The 24,254-nt window shown below is 38.6% G+C and overlaps 1 protein-coding gene across 1 annotated transcript; it reads left to right on the top strand.

Annotated features, from left to right (window-relative positions):
• The first annotated feature begins 1,776 nt into the window (after positions 1–1,776).
• On the top strand, positions 1,777–2,442 carry LOC149236488 (uncharacterized). The gene has a single exon (XM_089368925.1). The coding sequence runs from the start codon at positions 1,777–1,779 to the stop codon at positions 2,440–2,442; it is 666 nt and encodes a 221-aa protein (XP_089225051.1).
• Positions 2,443–24,254: the final 21,812 nt, after the last annotated feature.

Here is a 24,254-nt window from a genome sequence, read left to right as displayed (position 1 = left end):
AAACTGTTTCTTTTTTTGAATGGTTTTGGAAAATACCATTAGTTTATGGACACCAATATTTCTAAAGGGGGGATTGATTATGGGGAATTAACCCAAAATATATGTGCAAGGACATTTATTCTTAGGGAATTGATTATTTTGTGCCTACAAGTTTATGCATTTTAGCATGTGAGCTTGACTCTACCTTATACTGGAAGGAGAATTTATTTTTATTTTTTATTTCTATGGTAGTAAATTATATGAGCAAGTAAAAATTGTGCTCCATCATGCTAAGGATGGTCACTTTATGTGTTTCTTAACTTCGCTAGAATTCTTCCACCTTTCTTACCCAATTATTATATAGAAAAATACATATTTATGGAAATGGGATGAACCATGGAAAGACATGAGAGCTAGAGATACAAGTCATTAGAATTTATTTATCATTTATATAAGAAAAATAATTATCTTATGTAATAACAAATGCCTCTCCACAAGAATGAGAAATACTACAGATTGTTGGGTTAAACAATACTCCATCACGTTGTGGAGAATCATTCCATACCATGCATAAAATTGTTACTCCAAAAGAAAGCTCGAACTCCAAGTTGAATGAAAAGAAAAATAGAGTATGATGTTCACCGAGAAGAGAAAGAAAGCTTTCATGAAATTTTGTGTGCAAAGACAAAGGTAATCTAGTTTTATTATGTTGAAAAGATTTGATGATTCTGTGCGCAAAGATTAGTTACTTATATTAAATTTTTGGAAAATTTTCCATGAATTCTTGTTTGCAACGACATAGGCTAACTATGTCTCTTTTTTTTTTAGAGCATTGCAGGGTTTTATGGGTAGGAAGATAAATTTATTGTGTTAATACTTTTGAAAAGGATTGTATAGTTATTGGGTGTTAACTTCTTGAATAGAAGTTGCATGGTTCTTGTGTATATAAAAAAGCTAACCATGTTATTCTCTTGAAAAATTTGCATGGTTCTTGTGTGTAAAAAGATCTCTTAACAATGTTATTTTCTTGAAAAAGCTTGTATGATTCTTGTGCATAAAGAGATAAATTAACTATATTATTTTTTTGAAAAGATTGCACGATTCTTGTGCGTAAAAAGATAATTTAACTATGTTAAATTCTTTGAAAATAGTACATGGTTAATTTCGTTAAAAATATTTCTTCATTAAAGGTTAGACATTATAAGTTGACTCTAAGATGTTGTAGTACATTCATACCTTGAGGAAAATCGATGTGGATACCTATAAATTAAAATTACTATCACTATAAAAAGATGCATCTATTTTCCATGTTATGATTTTAAAAGAGACCAAGGCCATTTCTATATTTGTTCATAAATTTCCAACACTTATGCATGTTTAAAAGTTGGGTAGTTAACACAAAAACTATTTCATTACAAAAAATACCATTAAGTAATGTATTGAGTTAAAATTAAGGTGTAAATGCCGTCTTGGAAATTGGTGGTATGCATTAATGCCTCTTGGAATGTTTCGGTACATGCATTTTAAACCTTGGCGTGAAGAATTATTACCTAGTGGCCTTCCTGCAAGCCCTCCGCCCACCGCCGCACCACCACGGGCGGCCGAGGGGCGGATGGTCGATTCCGGGAATTGACCATCCGCCCCCCGGCCGCCCGTGGTGGCGCGGCGGTGGGCGGAGTGGCCTTCCTGCAGGCCCTCCGCCCACCGCCGCGCCACCACGGGCGGCCGGGGGGCGGACGATGGGCGGAGTGGCCTTCCTGCAAGGATATTGTATGCAGAGGCAGGAAAGGATATTTTATGGTCAACAAGAAAAGTGGAAAGATATTGTATGCAGAGGCAGGAAAGGATTTTGTAGATCTTCTCTTCGGCTTTCTCACGTTGCCGACCGCTTCTGTTATCAAATTGCTTTCAGCGTTGAATCGCGGGAAGAATATCGGCTGCCTCAAAAACCTTTACACTAGCGTAGAGAAGCTCCAGAGTGTGTTATTAAATACCGAGAAATCCCATTTACTGAACCCAACTGTTATGTTTTCCCATCCGAATAGCATCTTTAGAATCGAGTCAGCTCCCACTCTCTACTACGTTTGCAGTGCTGACCGTAAACGTTACTGGGATCTCCACGACATGAGTTCTCAGATTAGTGACATGTGTGCCTGCGGCGAACGCATGTGTTGGGAGGTGGAATTGGAGGATCCGTCCGTGGGAAATAACACTAATAGCGCAGGGACCACTGGAGGTGGAAGCAGCGGGGGTGGTTATGTGAAGGAGACGGTTACCTTCACGATCACCGATGACTTACAGATCTCTCCCTCTTCGGCCATCACCAGCCTTAACTTGCTCAATAAGCTCAATGTTAAGGGTTTATCGGATTTGATGGAGCGAAACGCGAGTGTCGGCCCCAATGAGGTGATGAGATACTATACTTTTCTATACTTAGTTTGTGTTCGTGATGTTGTTAAATAGTAGGAATTCATAATGCTGTTAATGACAAGGGGGTCACAACTTTTTGTTTTTTAGGCACTGGAGCTGCTTTGGGCTTCTCTCGTTTCCACAACGCCTTTGAACGACGTTTTCGGTGCTGCCGTCCGCGCAAGTTGTCATTTGGCGTTGCCGCGTGGAGGATGTTCCAAGTAGCATGGACAAATAATGGACACGGAATGACTAATGCGCTACAAACATTTTGAATATGATTGCTAGTAGTAGGCAGTGTAATCCATAGTTAGCATATGGAATAAGGTGCACTATGTTAGAGTAGCTACCGTTTTTGATGGAGGTTTAATAGCTGCTAGTATTATTATTTTCAGTTTAGTTGAAATTTCGAGTTTTGTAATCACTACAGCTCTACCTGGTTATATGAGATCGGACTCTTCTGTCTTTTTTCTAAGAGTTATCTAACATGTTAAAGCGCTACCTTTAAAGGACTATGGAAATTGACATTATGCATAACTATTCGGGCTCCTTGGTTCAAACTACTAAACAAATGTTTGCAGGATGGTAATCTAGTTTTATTATTGATATTACGATTAACCTTAGCTTTAAATTGATTTTCTTAATTCTATATGATATTAGAATGAACCATTCCCTTAATTATATAATATCATCTAAAATTATGATTACCATTTTTCTGTGAATCCAGCAATGAAACCAGCAAAAAGATGTCGGCAATTGATTAAATCCACTAATTTTGTACTGATAATAAGAAATTGTTCGGTGGATTTAAGAACAAGGTGGTATTTATAGAGTCTCTTTAGCTGCAACAAACTTTTATTATTGCATTGTTTGAGATGTAAGCATGGTCGTCTCTGTGTCACTCCCTGCGGCGGGAAACGCTTTAGGCGAGAATATCGCCATGTTAGCCATGTGACCCATCAATAAATTTATTCAGGAGAATCACACAAGATCCACATATAACCTTAAACATCTCATTTTTCTGAAGTATTCGAATGTCAAGCGGGTCTCGTTCACCTCATTTATCATGTAAAGTCACAGGAATCAAACATGAGAGGGAACTTAAGTCATATTTGAGAATATTATATTTATTTCAATCAACCAATGAACTTGTGTTTTTGAAGTCATGTCATAACCATTACCCAATAAAACTAAGTCAATCATGTGAGTTTGAGTTGTCAACGAATAAACTACATGCATTTATAATATTGAATATCATATATTACATTGTTTGCAAAATTAAACAAAAACTTGAAGGTACCGAGAAGACATACCAAACATATATATACATATAATAGTAATACATGTAATGTGGAGAAAAAAGATTTGAAATCAAATAATACATATAAAAGTAATACATATAAATGAGATTATAATATAATTAATGAGTTAGTAATTAAATGAGAGTATAATAAAACTAATAAATTATTAAAAGGAATTATCAAATGTGTCAACAAAGAATAAAATAAATTAAAAATAGTAAGAGACTTAATGAAGAATAAAAAAGGAAATAACAAATAATTGGATAAATTATAACAAAGTAAATACAAATGTATTAATAAAATGACCCGCGGTAGGGGTAGGGGTAGGGCGGGGCGGTAAGGGGGGTGGGGGGGGGGGGGGGGGGGCGCGCGGGGGTAAGGGGGGGGCGGGGGTTGAGACATAAAAAATTGGTTTTATTAGCATTTTTTAAAAAGTATGAAAATTGACCCTAAAAAAAAAATCATTATTCCAGTATCAACACTTTCGTTCTGAAGCTATATTTTGCAGGAAAATTTCGTAGTCACTGCCATTTTTAAAACAGCCGCAAAATTGACACCTAAAAAAATAAATCATTATTCCAGTATCAACACTTTCGTTCTGAAGCTATATTTTGCAGGAAAATTTCGTAGTCACTGCCATTTTTAAAATAGCCGCAAAATTGACACCTAAAAAAAAAAAACATCGTTCCAGTATACACACTTTTCGTTTTGAGCACTGTTTTTGTGGTTTTTTTGGGGTTTTTGGGCCAGAGTTCCCGTTTTGAGTTTATAGTTCCCGTTTCAAAGTTTACATTGTTCTACTTTCATAAATTCCAATGACCTCTTTAATTACCTATGACTACTTTCATAAATACCAATGGCCTCTTTAACTACCTATGACTACTTTCATAAGTACCCATGATCAAAGTCAAGATTGGGGGATAACATTGAAAACGCTTGCTGCTACTCATGATGGACCCTAAAAAATCTGGTCAGGTATTAAAATTAATGTAGTATGGTCAGGTATTAAAATTAATGTAGTATGTGCAAAATGAGAAGATAGACTTAAAAGTTGTAACAGAAATCAACTAAGTTTACTTTAATTGAGGACGTAGATGCAACAGACTCCGGGATTTTAGGTAAAATTATGTTGGCATCAACTTCTATGATTGAGAAGGTAGCCATCACTATTTGGAAATCCTCAAATAAAGTAGGTGCCAGGTTGCCATGATTGAAAGAAAATGGAATACATCATGCTAGACACCACATATTGCAAAAATTGATCCATTCTCTACTCTGAAAGATGCATAAAATTGTCAACGTGCATAAAAATATGAGCATAGAGAAATGTATAGTTGGAACGAATCCAACCTTTCCAATATGAATAATTTAACTTATAAAGGCCAACTAAGTGACTTTGGATTTCTTATTGCTTAGTTACATTTATTCATGTGATGTTTCATACACAACACAAACTCGCACAAGCTAATCTGAGACATGTCCATTACATTCCACCATGAACATATTAAACTTTTCCTCCATGAATGTATGAAGGTCTGCAAAATTTGTCTTTTGAGGTTTTCGCTTCTTGGAGCCTCATCTCCCAAATCAACTTCTTTCTTATTTCATCATTAACTAGGTACGTTGATCTCGAATAGATCTTCCTCAACAATGGAATATTGACTCCTTGTTCTAGCCATCAACTTGTCCCATAATGCCTCATAACCCTCAAGTTCTAAAAACTTCTCTAATACCAAAAAAGTGATGCACATTTCAGGGGACACATTCAGTTGCTTAGTTCAAGAATGTATACATGTGTGTGCATCTTATCCAAAACAAAAATAGCATTCACATTTCCACGAGATTATCACAAAAGAAAAAATCAATGATAACCACAATTTATATTTAAATAAAACAATTTTATACAGCTGGTGTTCCCTCCCCAGGGTTTTGACTTCTTATCGTACAATTCATTTGATTTCTTTTCCTTAGCCCTACACAAAGTTGTTATCTCCAAGCTTGAACTCATCCATTCATTGAATTAATGATAATATTAAAACAAGAGGACCTTAACTGATTATGATGTTTGCAGAAATGCATTGCTCATCATCTGTGTCAAACTAATTCACCTTATTTATGTTCTCTTTGCATCTATTTGTTGTCGTGTGCTCTTTGTCTATAGGTCAAAAATTTCCACAAGTTTGAATTGAGATTATCCAATATTTCCTAATGGACCTACCAAGTTCTACAATGTTGTTCATTAGTTGTGGATTCCACTAGCCCATATCATTAGGTTTGTAGGGCACATCCATTCAACAAGTAGGAATTGCAGGTTGTTTCCCTTGCAACATGGGATTCCAAAATTCTCCAACCATACAACTCAAGGTTTCGGGCACGTCGAACACAACCTAGGGTAATTAGGTGTCGTTTCTGAAACTTAAGTTTATGGCATATGTTGTGGGAATTTCGTTACTCTTGTTGTGTAGAATTTCCTTGAATTTTTTCTACTGCTTGAATGAAAAAATATAAAACTAATTTTGTAACACCAAGACACAGAATTTCTCTACCAATTTGCAACGGAATAGAACATGATAGCAAAGAACACTATTTTCTAGGGAACCCAATTGGGAAAACCCTCTGCTAGCTGTAGAAATTTTGTTGACAAAGTTTGAGAAAATAGAATTATTACAAAGCAAAGTGTTTCTCTAGAGAACAAGCTCGTTATCCCTGATAGAACTTAGATCAAATCCTGCTTGCAAGAACCCTATCCTTAGCTCTTAAATCCTTGCACTGGCTAGCCCCTATTTCCTTGTGTTGATCCTGGAAATTTGCTCCTGTTTCCAAGCACACACCAGCAAAAATTTTCTCTACCAAAAAACTACATATAGGCCTCTCCTTCACGCTCTTCCTAGCTTTGCTAACTCACACACTAAACTCGTGCTCAACATTAATTGTACAAGTGTGCCTTCGTCCTCCTTATAAGAAATTTGACTCATCTAAATCTGGAAAATTTATTTTTGGAACTCGGACTTGTGATTGCCTAGTTAACAGAGTCTAATTGACTCTTGTAACTCGTCCTAGCCACAAATAACCATTGAGACTTGTCACTTGTCCTTTTCCAAATTTAACTCAAACTAGGAGACAAGAAAACTGAGCCTCCAACTATACACATGAGTTAAACTTCTTCATGAACTCATCCTAAATTTTAGGAACTCGAGCTTGCTAAGGAAGATTGATAATGAGGTCTTCTTGACTAAGGCATAAGTCAAGAAACCTTTCTCACTACTATTATCAACACTCCCTCTTAGCGAGGAAGGGATTTTGTACCACTCCCAACTTATATCTGAAATGAACAAAATTGCTTCTTTCCAATGCCTTGGTCATGATATTTGTTCTCTGCTCCTCTATCGGAATGTACAGTAGCTTCATTATTCCTTTCAACACACAATCTATGATATGATGATACCTGATCTCTATATGCTTTGAGCAATCATGAAACACTAGGTTTTTAGAGAGCTTATTACAATTTTGATTATCACAGTAGGTTCCATCCTCTGTTTGAAAAGTCCCACAAGCAACTTCCTCATCCAAATAGCCTTGCATGTTGCCAAACCGGCAACCATGTACTCGACCTCTACTGAACTGAGTAAAATTGATCTCTGCTTCATGTTATACCAGGAAATAGTTGTTGACCCAATGCTGAAGACGCCACATAAAGTACTCTATCGATCCGTGGAGTACCCTGCTGAATCTACATCTGTGAAGCCCTCAAACCTCACTCCATCAAATTGTTTGTACCACAATCCATAATCCATTATGCCTTTGAGATACCTCAAAATATGCTTCATAGTAACCTAGTGAACTTTGGTTGGTTCCATCATGAACTGACTCAGTTGGCTGACTACAAAACAAATATTTGGTCGTGTGTTGACCAAGTACATCAATGATCCGATGAGTTGCATGTATATTGTAGCATCCACTCGCTCTACTCTATTAGCATCCACCTTCCTCCAGTTTGTGGTTAGAGGCATGGCCATGGGCCTACAATCCTTCATATGAAATCTTCAGAGAATCTTTGTTGTGTACTTCCCCTGTCCCACGAAGATCTCACCATCACCCTGCCAAACCTCCAAGCCAAGGAAATAGTGCATAAGCCCCATATCCTTCATCTCAAACTCCCTTGCAAGGTCCTCCTTGCAATCCTGGATCAAGTTGTCTGCTCCAGTCAATATAAGGTCATCAACATAGAGCACTAGAATGAGCGGAAGCCCTCCAACCATGATGTAGTACAAGTTGGCATTTGCCTCACTCTTAGTGAAGCCCAATCCTCGAAGGTAGTTGTCAATACAAATGTACCATGCTCTCGAAGCCTGCTTGATCCCATAAAGAGCTCTCTTTAGCCTACACACGTGTGTCTCTGTTGAACTGCTCAAACCCCTCTGGTTGTTGCATATAAATCTCCTCCTCAATCACTCCGTTGAGGAATGTTATCTTCACGTCCATCTGGTGGATCTTCCACCCCATTTGTGTTGCAATTACCAATATAGTCTTGATGGATGAATACTATGTTACTGGGGCAAAGGTCTCATCATAGTCTATGCCCTCAATCTATGAGAAGCTCGTGGCCACAAACCTGGCCTTGTACTTCTCCACACTCCCATCTTCTCCATGCTTCACCTTGTACACCCATCTCGATCCTGCAATTGATTTACCCTCAGGTTGTGGCACAATCTCCCAAACATCATTCTTTATGATGGAGGAATATTCGTCCACCATGGCATCCTACCAAACCTTCTAAGAAGTTGCATCCTTGTAAGAAGAAGGCTTAGTGTCCACCACCTCTCTCATCAGTGCCATATAAGTTGTGTACCTTTATGGTTGTTTGCTCTACCTGAACATGGTGCTACGAACTTCAACCTACTCCTAGGCCTCCTAAATCAACCTATCACCCCACTCGGCTCTCTTTCTCCCTGTTCTAGGAGTCTCCAACTGAGTAGATGCCTGCTATCATCCTAGTTTCTCCTCATCAACCTACTCTACATCCTGTTGTGCATCCCTCTTGCCACCCAGTTGAGACTCTATCTATGATCCTGGCTAAGGCTTCTCCTCCTTAGATACTGCAATCTACTCTCGCTCTAAGGACTCCCTCATAGCTTTATCCTCCTGGAACCTCACATCCCACCTGAGAATTGTCTTCTTGAGTCTTGTTAGATGCACCCTATACGCCTGAGCTATCTAACTGTACCTAATGAAAATATCCTTTTATGTTGTGTGCACCAACTTCTTCTGACTATCTTTGGACACATGGCAATAAACTTTTGTGCAAAAAATACGGAAGTGTGAAACATCAGGCTTCTTGTGTTGAAGAATGTAACTAGGTTCGGTATTCATAAAATGTATTTGAGTCACAATGAAATGTATTTATCAAAAGAATGAAAAAAAAATATTATTATTATTATGACTTATTGAAGCATGGGTGTCATGCTTGGGTCATCATGTTTTAGGTCAAAGTCCCCATTGAGGACTTCTAGGATTTATTCAAAATCATTAGTGATCTGCAAATGGGGCACTTAGGCTTCTTGTCTAGCTTACAAGAACCTCTCCCACTTCCAAAGCTTGAATATTCCTAAGTCATATTGATTAACCATGGAATTAAGAAATGTTTGAAATTATAGGTGTATGCTTGTATTTGTTTTTAATTGATTATGCCTTAAATTATGTTGTTGTGTTGTGAGTTGATGTGCTTAAACTGATACATAAATATACATAATAGTAAATAAAGCAACAGAGACAATGCAACAATAAAGCAGACACATGAACAACAATATTAATTTGGAGTTCACCCACAACTCTTGGGCTACTTCTCCATGAGCTCTAGTCAACTCAACTAGGCTCTCTGGGATTATGGTGTAAGTCTTTTCTACAAGCTCTTTGGCTTAACTCCTACTATTTTACACAGAAACAGTGGGTTCAAACACCATGTTATTCCCTGGCTCTTGAAGCTCTGGCTCTTGGCTCTAGCTCTTTGGCTCTTGGTTCTAGCTCTTGGCTCTAGCTCTGACTCTTTGGCTTTGGTTCTGGCTCTTGGCTCTGACTCTGGCTCTTTGGGTCTAGCTCTAGCTCTCTGGCTCTTCGCTCTGGCTTCTTTTTGCCTTCTATCAACTCACAGATCTCTCGGATTTTCACTTGGCTTCCAAGTGACTCCCTCGGCTATTTTCTGGCTCCTGCGCTACCTCTTTTGCCTTGGCTTCCTGCCTTGGCTTGGCTTTCAGCAACAAATCCCCAATGATCAGCAACAACAACCAACAACGACCAACCACCCTTGTTCTTTGTCGTTCTGTGGCTTTTAAGCCAAACGGCGTTGTTGATTCATTTCCCTCTAGGGCTCTTCGTCTTCCTGTTTTGGTCCACTCAAATCCCTTCTTTGAGCGTTAGCAATCATTGTTAAATGCCCTCGGGGATGAATGCCACCTATTCCACAACGGAAGGAGCAACCAGCACTTTGAATCCTTCAGAAACAGTCGCTTTGTGTTTACATAGAGAACGCTGTAAAAACACGGGAAAATCCACATAAAACACAATTCCGGACTTCAAAGTTTCATAACCTCGCTTCATAACATTATCGGGTCCGCCCTTAGTCGTTGTCACAAGTCACAACTAGCATGTTCCAAGGTTTCCCTTCATATTAAGAAAATATGTTAAAAACATGGCAAAATCCTGCTTATCAGATTTGAAATTATATGCATTTGTATTTCGGAACCCTTTCGGGTCTGTAATATCACATCGGGTTTAACTCCTTTGTATTTCATTTAATAGTGAAATATACGAAAATACATAAGAAAAGGCCTTTCGGTGGATTTCAAACCTCATGAAATAACATTTATTGTCCCATCAGTTCCTATCGTTGCCGATACCGATTCGCCAATCCGATCATCGACGATCGGCATATCGCATTGTGCGTGTATACATAGGCCTCGCTCCATTGTGTTCGCCAATTGTGATCTGCCGATATTGGTGATCGGGGTATCGCATCGGCCGGGTCCCATCGCGTTATGCTTCCGACTGTCCCCCAACTGCCTTCGCCGATTGCGATTGCCGATCAGATCTGGGTCGTTGATCGGCCAGATCCGATGGCTCCTGTTCACTATTGACTTAAGCCTCTAATATGCCTCATTTCCACCATTTCTTCATATTTTTAAGGCCCGATAGTGTAATCCTATATCCTTAATACTTCCCCTTTTTCAGTGGTTTTGCCCTTTTGGGAGATTTGGAAGACTTAGAGGGTTTTTAGACCCATTATTCAAGGGATTTTGCCTCTTTTTCCTTTGAAAAAGGGCAGCGTCATTTTATGACAGCTTCCGCATCTGAAGTCCATTTTCGCCTATTCAAGTTGCGTTGGATTCAAAATGACGGGACCTCTGCAATGAGACTATTTCTGACAGCAGGCTGCGACTTTCATTTTCCTATGATTTACAAAGGATTTGTGCCATTTGGCACCTTTTACCTCTTACATGAAGTCTTTTAGACTTAGAGGTTTATCCAGGATCCATTTTTGGATCATGCCTTCCCACTAAAAGAAATTTTGGTCTCCAAAAGACTGATATACTGATCTAAACAGTAAATGAGAGTGACTCATCCTCTTCTTTCAGCCTCCCTACACTTGCCTTTGCATAGTGCTTCTGAACCAAGGTTTCTGACCACTTCCCTTCTTAGGTGGGCTAGTATTCCTGGGAAGAACTGTCTTCCTCCTTGCCTTCCTGCAGAACTTCTGATGTACTGGTCATAGAAGGTGGTTTGAACTTCTTTGCCTTGATCATTGATCCAAGGTGGCTCAAACAAATGTGAAGTCATCTGCTCCACAAAAACTTTCATTTGTACCTGTTTGACAAGCTGCCAACAATAACTGTTAACAACAACAGGCATACAGGCAACAACTGGATGGCCTAAACTCCTGCTTCAACAAAAGAAACAGATTTCACATCTTGTGAACACCTCCATGTCTTACATCTGCATACAAATGATGGACTAGACAACAAGCCCACAAAACATGCCTTTAAAACAAATGACCCTTCAAGTCAAGCATGTAGAAAAAGACCATTTGTATTCTTTTTCAAAAGATGAAATTCTTCATTATTATCTCCATTTGGAGACCAAGTTAACTTCTCCCAAGTCAACATGGCATCACATGCATGTCAAAGCAATCAACCCTGCAAGTTAATTACACATACATGTTCAAAAACAAGGAAATCATCAACATCCCTGTGTTCATGCATCTCCTAGTCATGCATGCATTTCATCCTTCAACTTTCACTTAAGCACACTGTACTTTTGAAGCTGAAATGAAATATAATGTAGCTGCATCAATAGACATGCAATCTTAATCGGATAAGAACTCTAACTGTTCCTTACCAATCCCTTTCAAAGGTACTACCTTTGTCTGCACATTAGCATCATCATGTAAATCATTCTGAGACACATCATTCATGGAATCTTCACTTCCATTTTTGCCATTTTCTCTTTCCACTTTCTTCAGCTTTTGTGGAAGCATTGCTGGATTCAAAGTCCAACATTTTGCAGCAAGATGTCCTTGCTTATGGCAGTGAGTGCACTGCATGTGCATCCTCTTGACAGCATGATTTTCCTTGTCCAATGGACCTTTGGCTTCTTGCTTCTTTTCCTTCTTCTGCTTCCTGTATGTGGCTATTCTCTTCTCAAAACATTATGGTTATCCAAACCACAAAAGGAACATGCAATTTTTTTCCCATACATATGTGGAAATTCATCATGCTTTGAAAAATCAAAAGAAATATGTTTAGAACCAGATTTATACCTTTCTCTTTCACCTTTATTGCCTTCATGAGGAGGTGAATTGAGTAAAGAAGTAGCTCCCTTTGGGACATCATCAATCTCTTCAAGGTTGTTGGAGTTTCCCCCACTCTCTGGTTCAAGTGTGTGCTTCTGAACACTTGCATCCTGCAATTGATGTTTCAAGCTATTGTATTTCTCTTGAATACAACCTTCACACTTCTGAGGTAGAGGACATGAAATGAAACTCCTTCTTGGGATTGTTTCAATGGCCTTCATGGCAGCTTTGGAACTATCTCCAAAAGACTGTCCATAGCCAAGACCCAGATACTTAGGGATTTCCTCAAACATTATTGGTTCAACAATACCTTGTGCATGCTTTCCCAAGCCCTTTCCTTCATAGCCCATCTTGGACATTAGCTTGGAACCTATGCCTTTAGTATGTTTTTCAAAAGAAACAATATAAGCATTCTCAAAGGAATTTGAAGACAAACTGGAATGGCTTACCTCTTCTTCAAGCTGGTACTTGACTAAGGCTTCTTGGGCAACAAAGAGTTGTGTTTCCAACTCATGCATCCTCTTCAGGTTCATATTTGCAATATGAAGTTGCCTCTCCATTTCCTGCAATTTGTCAGCAAGCAACTACTTCTCTTCCTTCATGGAATTCAGTTGTTCTCTAAGTATGTTGCTCTTCCTTCCATCCTCATACATTTCTCTCACCATATCCATCATGGTGGACAACTCTTGCTTCATGTCTTCATCAAAGAATATTGTGAAGAGAGCAGAATTTGAGGACCCACTTGTAGAAGTTGTCATTATGCCAATCAACAAGATAAATAAAGAGCTTATTTAATCAACCTCTTGCAACAAACCTCTTGTGCTTTGGGTTGCCTTGAGGTCCTTTGGGATAAGAAGAGTGCCTTCAACCCTTCTCCTTCTTGTCCTTCTTGGACTAAGCTATCAATAGCTTCCCTTCACCTCTACAAACTTAGAAAATAGTCAGTCTGCAAAACAAGCATATAATCAGCCTCTTGTTGTTCAAACACCTTTCAGACAAGTAGTCTTTGCTCTGTCAATCAAGCATTCTAATATAACCTTCCTTGAAGGTGGGGTTAATCAATCTTAAGCTCCGATACCACCTGATGTGAAAATGGGGCACTCAGGCTTCTTGTCTAGCTTACAAGAACCTCTCCCACTTCCAAAGCTTGAATATTCCCAAGTCTTATTGATTAACCAATGCAGAATTAAGAAATGCTTGAAATTATAGGTGTATGCTTGTATTTGTTTTTAACTGATTATGCCTTAAATTTTGTTGTTGTGTTGTGAGTTGATGTGCTTAAACTGATACATAAATATACATAACAGTAAATAAAGCAGCAGAGACAATGCAGCAATAAAGCAGACACATGAACAACAATATTAATTTGGAGTTCACCCACAACTCTTGGGCTACGTCTCCGTGAGCTCTAGTCAACTCAACTAGGCTCTCTGGGATTATGGTGTAAGTCTTTTTTACAAGATCTTTGGCTTAACTCCTACTGTTTTACACAGAAACAGTGGGTTCAAACACCATGTTATTCCCTGGCTCTTGAAGCTCTGGCTCTTGGCTCTGGCTCTTTGGCTCTTGGTTCTAGCTCTTGGCTCTGACTCTAGCTCTTTGGCTCTGGTTCTGGCTCTTGGCTCTGACTCTGGCTCTTTGGCTCTAGCTCTAGCTCTCTGGCTCTTCGCTCTGGCTTCTTTCTGCCTTCTATCAGCTCACAGCTCTCTCGGCTTTTCACTTGGCTTCCAAGTGACTCCCTCAGCTGTTTTTTGGCTTCTGCGCTGCCTCTTTTGCCTTGGTTTGGATTTCAGCAACAAATCCCCAATGATCAACAATAGCAACCAACAACGACCAACCACCCTTGTTCTTTGTCGTTCTGTGGCTTTTAAGCCAAAACGGCGTTGTTGATTCATTTCCCTCAAGGGCTCTTCGTCTTCCTGTTTTGGTCCGCTCGGATCCCTTCTTTGAGCGTTAGTAATCATTGCTAAACGCCCTCGAGGATGAATGCCACCTATTCCACAATGGAAGGAGCCACCGGCGCTTTGAATCCTTCAAAAACAGTCGCTCTGTGTTTACACAGAGAATGCTGTAAAAACACAGGAAAATCCGCATAAAACACAATTCCGGACTTCAAAGTTTCATAACCCTGCTTCATAACATTATCGGGTCCGCCCTTAGTTGCTGTCGCAAGTCGCAACTGGCCTGTTCCAAGGTTTCCCTTCGTATTAAGAAAATACGTTAAAAACATGGCAAAATCCCGCTTATCAGATTTGAAATTATATGCATTTGTATTTCGGAACCCTTTCGGGTCCGTAATATCGCATCGGGCTTAACTCCTTTGTATTTCATTTAATAGTGAAATATACAAAAATACATAAGAAAAGGCCTTTCGGCGGATTTCAAATCTCATGAAATAACGTTTATTATCCCATCGGGTCTAGTCGTCGCCGATATCGATTCGTCGATCCGATCATTAGTGATCGGCATATCGCATCGTGTGTATATACATAGGCCCCATTCCATTGTGTTCACCAATTGCAATCCGCCAATATTGGCGATCGCGATATGGCATCGGCCCGGTCCCATCGCATTATGCCTCCGACTGTCCCCCGACTGCCTTCACTGATTGCGATCGTTGATCGGATCTGGGCCTTTGATCGGCCAGATCTAACGGCTCCTGTTCACTGTTGACTTAAGCCTCCGATATGCCTCATTTCTGCCATTTCTTCATATTTTTAAGGCCCGATAGTGTAATCCGATATCCTTAATACTTCCCCTTTTTCGGTGGTTTTGCCCTTTAGGGAGATTTGGAAGACTTAGATGGTTTTTAGACCCATTATTCAAGGGATTTTGCCTCTTTTTCCTTTGAAAAATGGCAGCTTCATTTTATGACAGCTTCCGCATCTGAAGTTCGTTTTCGCCCATTCAAGTTGCGTTGGATTTAAAATGACGAGATCTCTGCAATGAGACTCTTTCTGACAGAAGGATGCGACTTTCATTTTCCTCTGGTTTACAAAGGATTTGTGCCATTTGGCACCTTTTACCCCTTACATGAAGTCTTTTAGACTTAGAGGTTTATCCAGGATACATTTTTGGATCAATTAGATTCATTTCCATTTAAGGAGACCCTTCTTGGGCTTTTAAATCATGTAAAAAGAATGGGTATTGAGTCAAATAGGCTATTTGTCACCTCCACACCAAGTCAGCCTCAAGGAGACGAAGTTGGCCTCAAACTAGGTAATTCGACCTCACCAAAAGCATATATATACAAGCAATTCAAATTCATTTGCAGCATACTCTCTCACTCAAGTTCGATATCCCAGAAAAAGAGCTAGAAAAGTGTGAAGTTGGAAAAGGAGGCTAAAAGGAGTGCGAAGTTGGAGAAGAAGGAAGAAAACGTCAAGATCGAAGTTGTGGGTTATCTATCTCTCTCTCGTGTGGATTCCTCTAGGAGATTAAAGTCTTTCTTATCAAGTCGAAGTTGTCATTATCGCTGCTACCAGTTGATGGGTCAAAATTGTTGTTGCAAGTTGTTGCTGCCAAGTCGAAGTTGTTGCTAAAGGATTATCATCTGCAAGAAGGAAGAAAATGCTAACTTGGTCTGGAGGAAGTATGTGTCTACGTCAAGAGTCTTGGATTATCTCAAGAAGTTATTAAGGAAGAGTTGTTGACTAGGTTTTCCCCTAGATAGGGGTTTTGCCCTGGTTGTCCGTCTATATCTAGTGTTTGTGATCTTTGTGCCATTATTTTGGTAATTGTTTGATGAGCTAAAGATATATGAAGAACATAAAGATAAGAAAGTGTTGAAGCCCCGAAAATCGGGTCGACAACAAGGGGGATACCCACCCAGTCCGGACCTTGGTTGGCAGCTCCTTATCCGTTTGGTATAGCGGGTCCGACTGGGGATAATGGGACCAGTTTCCCAATCTAAGGGTGTGTGTGTGCAGAATTGGATGTTGCTGATCTAAGGATACTTAAAGCTAATCTAATTCAAACTTTTAAACTAACTTTATGCTATTGTAATCTAATGAAAAACAACACATCTAATCTATGCTAACCCGGGGTGTATTTCTTCTATTATGCGATCTAAAGAGATTTCAAACAATAACTGGTAATAAAGATCATTCAACTATCATAAGAATGGAAATCAATTTAAGATGAACCACTTTGCATAAAAAGTTAGGCAAAACAGTTGTGAACAGCATATCGCATAATAAGTTATTCATATATCAAACATAAATAAATGGCTCCACCGTACAAAAGTGCCAAATGGTAACTCAGACATTCATGCAACAACATATGAACAACTAAAACTGTATATCACTTTAAGAATATAAGCAGAAATGGCCAAGAGATAAAAGTACCATTTATGACTGATCTTACTCATAAGCTTCAAGCAAAAATGATTTATCTCTACTTGTTCTAACATCTACTAAGAGTACAAAAGTGCAACATCAGTAGCAGATATCAAATGCAAACATTAATAAATCTCGATCCATCCATTCATCAAAACCTCCTCTGAGGGTACAGAAGTGCATGTTCTGAGGACAAGTTTTTGACAAATTTCTGGACCCTTCTCCAAATGCAATGAGAAGCGTTAAAATACTACTTCCTAATTCTAATAATAGTTTATTTAAAAAATTTAGGATGCGGTTTTCAAATGACCGTCCTTTTTCTAATCTAATTTTAAAGAAAAAACAACATTCTAAATAAGGCTACTTTTGAATCTAATCTTTAAAGCTGCAAGTGTTCATCATGGGCTTGAGGAGAGTCGGCTGGCTGACTTCTGCTTTGAGCTAGGCTGCGAAAATGGAATCTATGAGAGCTGGCACTACTTTTTCGGCCACGTTTATGATGCATTTCACAGTCATCCATTGACTATGCGGCTTGACCAAGTATGCCTAGTAACACTCCCAATTTAACCTGTTTAATGCTTGGATCGCTTTTCCCTTTTCCTGCGCCTTCTGCTTCCATTCTGCTTCCAGTCGTAGTTTATTTGGTAGATACCCCAGGGTGGTCTCTTCGATTAAATTTGCTCTGTGCAAATTCTCATTTACACAGTCGATAAGAATGCTTGCTTGCGTGGCCGTTGTTTCCGCTGCTTGTTCCGCCTCTCTGATCTTATCGTCCCACTTGTTGAAGAGCAGCTCTTTATGATTCTCGTTTATTCTGGGTGCACTTGCTCTTTTTCCCTCGTCTTCATCCTTCCAAGCCAAGTACTCTGTCACTCGTTTGTTAATCTGGTCATAGTCGGCTCGCAAGTCTACCACTTGATTGGTGATTTTATCACTCAGTTTGCAATAATGACTCCACTGTGATATCTTCCGTCCCAACTCTTCTTGTTGCTGCAGTAGTTGTTCATTTAAGCCAATAGACTCTGAAATAAATTCTGTAAGCTTAGGCTCATCTTTATGCATTTCTTGTAAAATTTGTAATTGTTTTCCTTTCTCGTCTAGACTTCTTTGATAGCCTATCTGCATCTGCTGAAAGTTTTCCTGCAACTTCTCGAGCTGTTTGTGAACTTCAATATTAGCATTGGCTTGTTGCAATTGGCGTTGTAGTAGCTGTATTTGATCTTCTTGTTCTTTCAACAGTTGTTGAACTTCCGATGCCTTGTCAATAGTTGCAGAATCATATGCTCCTGCGATCTGAGACAATTTAGTGAGATTTTCAGTTGGGTTATTGTTGGGGTCTTTCCATAAGACGTCCAATTGTTCAGCATCTTGTGATAGTGTATTTTCTAGTTTTCTTTTCTTTCTCTGTCTTCTTACAATTGCTTTATGTTGGGGACTATAGAATACATCCAGTGGGGGAATTTCTTCTACATTAAGTAGAAGCTCAGAAGGTGGAGCGATAGGAATGTGCTCCGTTTCTGTGACACTGCTGACTATGGTCGAAACCACTTCTTGTACTACCTGTGTATTGCTCACAGGCGTTCTTGGGGCTTGCCCTTCAAGATTGATCAGCTCGTTGAAGGTTTCCCATTCTTTGTCTAATTCTGTCGTGACGGGTGGTGCTTCAATGACGAGAGGGGGGACATCTCTTGGCGGGGAGGCGATAACATGCTGTTGCGACATTGCACTTGACTGAGCCGTGTCCTTAGCTGTTTCTTCATTCTTTCCTTGGTCGCTTCCAGACCCTTTAGAATGTTCAGGTACTCCTTGCGCAGTGTTAGATTTAGATCTGGAAGTGCTTGAGTTCCCACTGAGGCTAACGCTTGGAGTTGGTTCTCTGGCAGGTAGTCACAGCTTTTCTAGAGGAACACTGGCTAGTCTTTTTTCCCTGTATAACATGAATCTTTGGAGGTCATCTGGAGACAATTTCGACTAAGCTTCCCACAAAATTTCTTGGAGTGAGCTTTTATTCTAAAATAAATCATCAAATAAATCTTTCTTTCCAACGAATACTTTTATTTTGACGTTCGTTGTGAAATCTTGGGAAACTTCATTTGGGTCAAATGGCCTTGCCGGGAATTTAAATAATTGCAGACACGTCACGTTCTCCACTTCGGTGAACGCGTGACCTACATCGAGCAATGAAAAGGCCCCACAAGCTACAGGAAACTGAGGCCATATGGCCTTCTTTTTGTCTTTTAGGTCTTTAGTTAGGCCGCCTTCTGAACAGGTTTGATATGCAATTTCTCGAGCCAATAGTTTGTCAGGAATATAAAAAGGCAGGACATGAGGAGGGACGGTGCTTCCAAATACTCTAATATAGGTGAACCATTTTTCCTCGAACCATCTTGTGATGGGGATGATATCTATCTGTGCCTCGGGTGAGCACCTCGGGGGGTCTTCATCATACATCATTCTATACAAGGGTAAGATAAGCCCGTGACAAATCTGGTAGAAATGTGGGATGAACTGAGAATCCCACAATATCTTATGATAAACATGGATAGGTAATGGGTCCTTGGTAGTCCATTTCCAACCCATAATGGGAAATTTAGACACATAACAAATAGAATCCATAACATATGCAGATAGATAAAAAGGAGGATAGATCCTTTGAGACAAGGATCTTTTAGACCGGTAATTGATAATAGCCGTGTATAGATTATCAGAAAAGATCTTGGCCCAATCCATAATATCGGCATTTGTGGCAGCATCTATTAATGGTAACCATTCAGACGAAAACTTATTGATATCTCGCATCCCAAATAATCTACAAAGCATGGCCGCAGCAAAACAATACGGAGAGGTGAGGGAACCAGTGCTGTACATACCGTTTTTGTCTTTCTTGAGCAGTTCCTCTTTTCTAGACCAATCTTTGGTGGTCTCTGCTAGGTTTGGGTTCTCGGCCACAAATTTCTTAATGAATTGTGCATTGTAAGTCGTCTGCGATTCAGGAAGATGATACATAAGCTTTAAATCTTGTGCAACGAATGATCCGATGAGCCCATGTCCTTGAATCTTGAAGTGTCTGTTGTTCATCTCTGCATTGTCAAGTATCCACTTGATCATATCTGTATATTGTAGAATTTTGGGCCTTGCTGCTATCCGATGAAGAAATGAGCATGCTAGTTCTTCTAAGGACGCTTCGGAAGAGCGTTGTGAGCCCGCGACAATAGTAACCTTCATTATTCTGGGATTCTCTTCTTCAAGCAGTCTGTACATGCTTTCCCATGTCGATATCCCTGCGTCTTTGTTACAGGCTGTGTCTGTATACAAAGGCGCCATTTCCTTCGTCTTTTCCTTCGCCTCAGAGCCCTGAGCTTTATTTTTCTTTCCCATTTCTTCCTGTGTTTGGCTTTTAATCATCCTTCATTCTTCGTTCCTGCAGCTCACAAGTGAAATGGAAATGACTGATCAAGAAAGGTGATGGGAGAGTTTTAAATGCAACAGATATATCAAATATGCCACCTTACGTGAAGTAATTCTTTACAAAAGCATGCGTCTACATTTCATTTAATAGCTAACAACTAATTCCTTTACTATCATTAAAAGCGCATGATCTTGAGTCAGATTATGGTAAGTGGCTTTTCTTGACTAGCGTGCCCGAAGGATTCGCGATGGAGTGATCTTGCGATTTGGTTCGCAATCGTCGCAGATCGTGACATTGCATCCATTGCAGATCGCGATATTGCATCATCGCAAATCGCAGAAGTTTTATGCTTGCCAAATCTTGTCAGCTCATTTTCTACGATATGCGATCTTGCAATCGGTGTTATCGCAGATCGGTAAATCTTGAAGTTTTTTCCTTATGAGTATTACTTTATTGCGATGCGATGTATTGCTTACCACGAGAATCTTGCGCATACCGATATTATAGCGAAATGGAGGCACTTCCTATCTTTTTGCAACGCAGCTTTAAAGATTTTTCCCTTATCATAGACTTAGGTTTTAAAGTATTCAAAAGATCTTCCTAAGTTTACGATGGTAACCTTATTCTGAAGAAAGGAAACTCTTGCTTTTCCTGAATTTTAACTAAGGGTCCCCATTCATTTAGTATCTTGGACAACACTTAAATGAAAAGGGGGGGGGGGGGTTGTTGCTGGCCACAACAATTGGCGATTCACTTGGGAGAACCAGTTATCTCTGCATTTTCTATTGAATTTTTCAAACTTCCGAAACAACAAAAAAAAATTCAGAAAATTAAACTTTATTATAAAAAGATAAAGCAATATTATACTCCAAACTGTCAATGATATTTTGTTTCAACTTCTTTCTATTTTAATTGTTTGTTTCCTCAACTTGTCCTTGCATTTACATCAGCCATTACTTGGTCTTGTAAAGATAAAATAAAGTCTTCCCTGTGTAGAAGCTTTTTAAATATGCTCCTTTGTCGCAAGTAGAGCCTCTGCTGCCAGCAGGCGTCCATAGCCTCGACAGGGTTACCTATTACCCAGTAATGATCCTTTATCCTGCTTAAGGTGATCTACAACTTTCAAAGAAAAAACCCAGATTGACACTTTTTCCTTTTTTATTCTTAAAGAACACTGTCTTGGTTTGGTAGCCAAATTATGACACAGTCATTCACTTGATTCACACTTTTGTTGAACAAGCTAGCTCGTGATGAGACCCCTTGTCTTGTGATTTCAATAATCTTAAGTCATTGCCCTGTTTTGGTGGACAGTAATAGCAAAGTCAGCGAGTTATAATATCTGTGATCATGATAAGCCAGCTCGTGATGAGACCTCTTATTCTTCAAGATATAGTGTATCCTTGGGTCATTTTTGTAAATGCAGCGATTTTCTTTAGCAGGGAGGAAGTCATTTTTTTCCTTAAGAAAGCTCTGGATGACAATAATAGAGTTTTTTGGAAATGGTTGTTTCTACAGGGAATCTTTATTTTGTTATTGATACCTTTCATTGTACTGATATAAAACAATTTCTTCACTAAGATTGTTTTCATCAAATTTCTTGAAGTTGAAACTAGTATCATATCTGGTTTAAAGTTTTTTTTTTTTTTTTTTTTTTTTTTTTTTTTTTTTTTTTTTTTTTACTGTATCTATTAATAATAAAGATCAAGTTTCCAAAGATTCGCTATTTATACAAGCAGAAGTTCAAAATCTGATAGAGAAATGGTGTCTTTAGTAAATGTCAAATGCTGTTAACCACAGCAAATTTTATTATGAAGAAAGATATTTAACGAAAAGAGAAGTAACTATACCCTTGGATTATGTACATGATAGGGATAATTTCTTCTCTTATTTTGCCTACCAATATTTAAAAAACCAAATTATCCACCTAATAACCTAGTTAAATTACTCCTACTCCTATTCTAATTATACACAGAGAAAAATTGACTAGGTAAAATGATATTTCCAGTGAAACCATCTTTTCATTTTTATTCCTACACGTATGTACCTTTTAAACATCAGTGTCAAGAATAAAACTTTTCTTGGATTGTGAACATTGGATGTAGAATTAGAAAGTGTAACTTCAGTTGAAATTCTGCCTGAAATTTCTTTCTTATGAAATCTTCTGTCCAATTGGATGCCTATTGGATCATAAAAATCGGGATGAATTTCTGTTATGGATTGGTGATCGTGTAATAGGAAAGATGACAAGCCAGGTTGCGAATATGATTTTTCAGTTTTAATGGCCTGTAATCCATTATGCGTTAAAGTCAAGCTTTTAGCAATTTCTTGTAAAAGGAAAGTTTCCATATATAAATCACTAAATAAATCAATGAGGAATAGATAGAAATTTCTGACAAGAGATTTATCTATTAACGCGAATTGTCGGCAAGTTTCCAAAAATACTTTCTTTCGTCGATGATGTCTTGGAGGACATAGAAGTTTTTTAAGGAAGTCTGATATTGATTGATCTTGGAATTGAAAAAGTTCTATACTTCCTTGACACAATCTAGTTTTCCAAAATGGTAGCACATCTTTCGAATGTTCTTTGATAAGGTGCTCAGTATACCATAGTAATCTATCACAAGTCTGAAAATTTAAAACACAATCCGATTTTGTACAAAATGAGTGCAAGTGAGAAAGAATGAAATGATTATCTGTACAAATAATGTTACAGCACAACTGGGGTTGACTTGAAATATCTTCTTTTTCACAAGAACTGGCCAGAATTATGGGATCCGAGCGATTTCGAATCCCACCTTGTGAATCAGAAAACAAGTTACGATTGGGAACAGGCATGGGGGTTTGCTCATGATATGAATCATAGATCGGAATATTGTCTTGGATAGTAAAATCATGTAAATGATCCGTCACTCTGGAATGAGGATTGACTGATATGATTTTTGAATTAGAATATCTCTCATTATCTGAGCTTTGTTGAGTTACTTGAGATAAATCAACAACATCATCGTCATCAAAGTAGCTATCATAAATGATTTTACAGGTTTCCCTAGATTTCTCTTTTTCATCGAATATTTTCAGACAAGGAAGGTCAAGTGGTTCTTGTTTGAAAATGATCAAAGGATGTTCTATAGCTGTCTTTTTATCTTGAAAACCTAATGATGACTCATTTGAATAACCCTCTGTACTTTTTGAGATATCTTTAATATTAAGAGGGGAAAAATTATCATCACTAAAAACATCAGGATAAAGAGAAAAATGTGATTCTGGAACAATGCATTTGAAAATATCATCGTGGAAAAATCTTTGTTCATCAGATTCATCATAGACATCGGGTTTTAGATCATACCTTTGTGTACTGATACTTTTCGAAAGAGAATTAGTTTGTTGTTCTAACCTTGGCATCTGCATTTGTTGACTTGCAATGATATTATTTGACCTTGTACCAAAGTCATCTCCTGGTTCCAAGGGAGGCTTTCCTCCAACATTCTCGCTTTTGTCTTCTTGCATTAGAGCATGCATGTCTCCTAGGCTTTGGGAACCTTCTTCATCATGGCTGATTTGTATATTCAAATTGGAATTCTCATTCATATTAGAAGAAAATGAGACAAAGCTTGGACTAATTTCTACTGGATCAGACATAGGAGGCAGGGAATGCTCAGCATAATCTGAAGATTCTTCATCCATGAGTTCACTTTCAAGATCATGCTTTAGACAATTAATATGAAATCGCATATTAAAATCCCTAACAAATTCATCTTGTTTCCGTAGATAATCAATTTCATCATATACCTGGTCATAGTCATAACAATCAAATTTACAAATGAAAGCCTTGACGAATTGGTCCCAGCTGTGAATTGAGGCAACTGGGAGGGTTCTACACCATTTTCTAGCTTCTACCGTGAATGTAAGAGTAAAAATTCTGCATAAAACGCCTTCATCAATTCTTTGAACGTTCGAACTTGAAACTCTTTGAATAA

This window comes from Pinus tabuliformis, chromosome 8 (genome assembly GCF_031772625.1).
Source record: "Pinus tabuliformis cultivar Carrire ecotype Pingquan chromosome 8, CPIR1, whole genome shotgun sequence".
NCBI classification, from domain to species: domain Eukaryota; kingdom Viridiplantae; phylum Streptophyta; class Pinopsida; order Pinales; family Pinaceae; genus Pinus; species Pinus tabuliformis.
This window is presented reverse-complemented; position numbering and strand designations above follow the sequence as displayed.

What these genes read in the sequence shown, in the direction of transcription:
- LOC149236488 (XM_089368925.1), top strand. Translation starts at nt 1,777, where the DNA reads ATGGTCAACAAGAAAAGTGGAAAGATATTGTATGCAGAGGCAGGAAAG.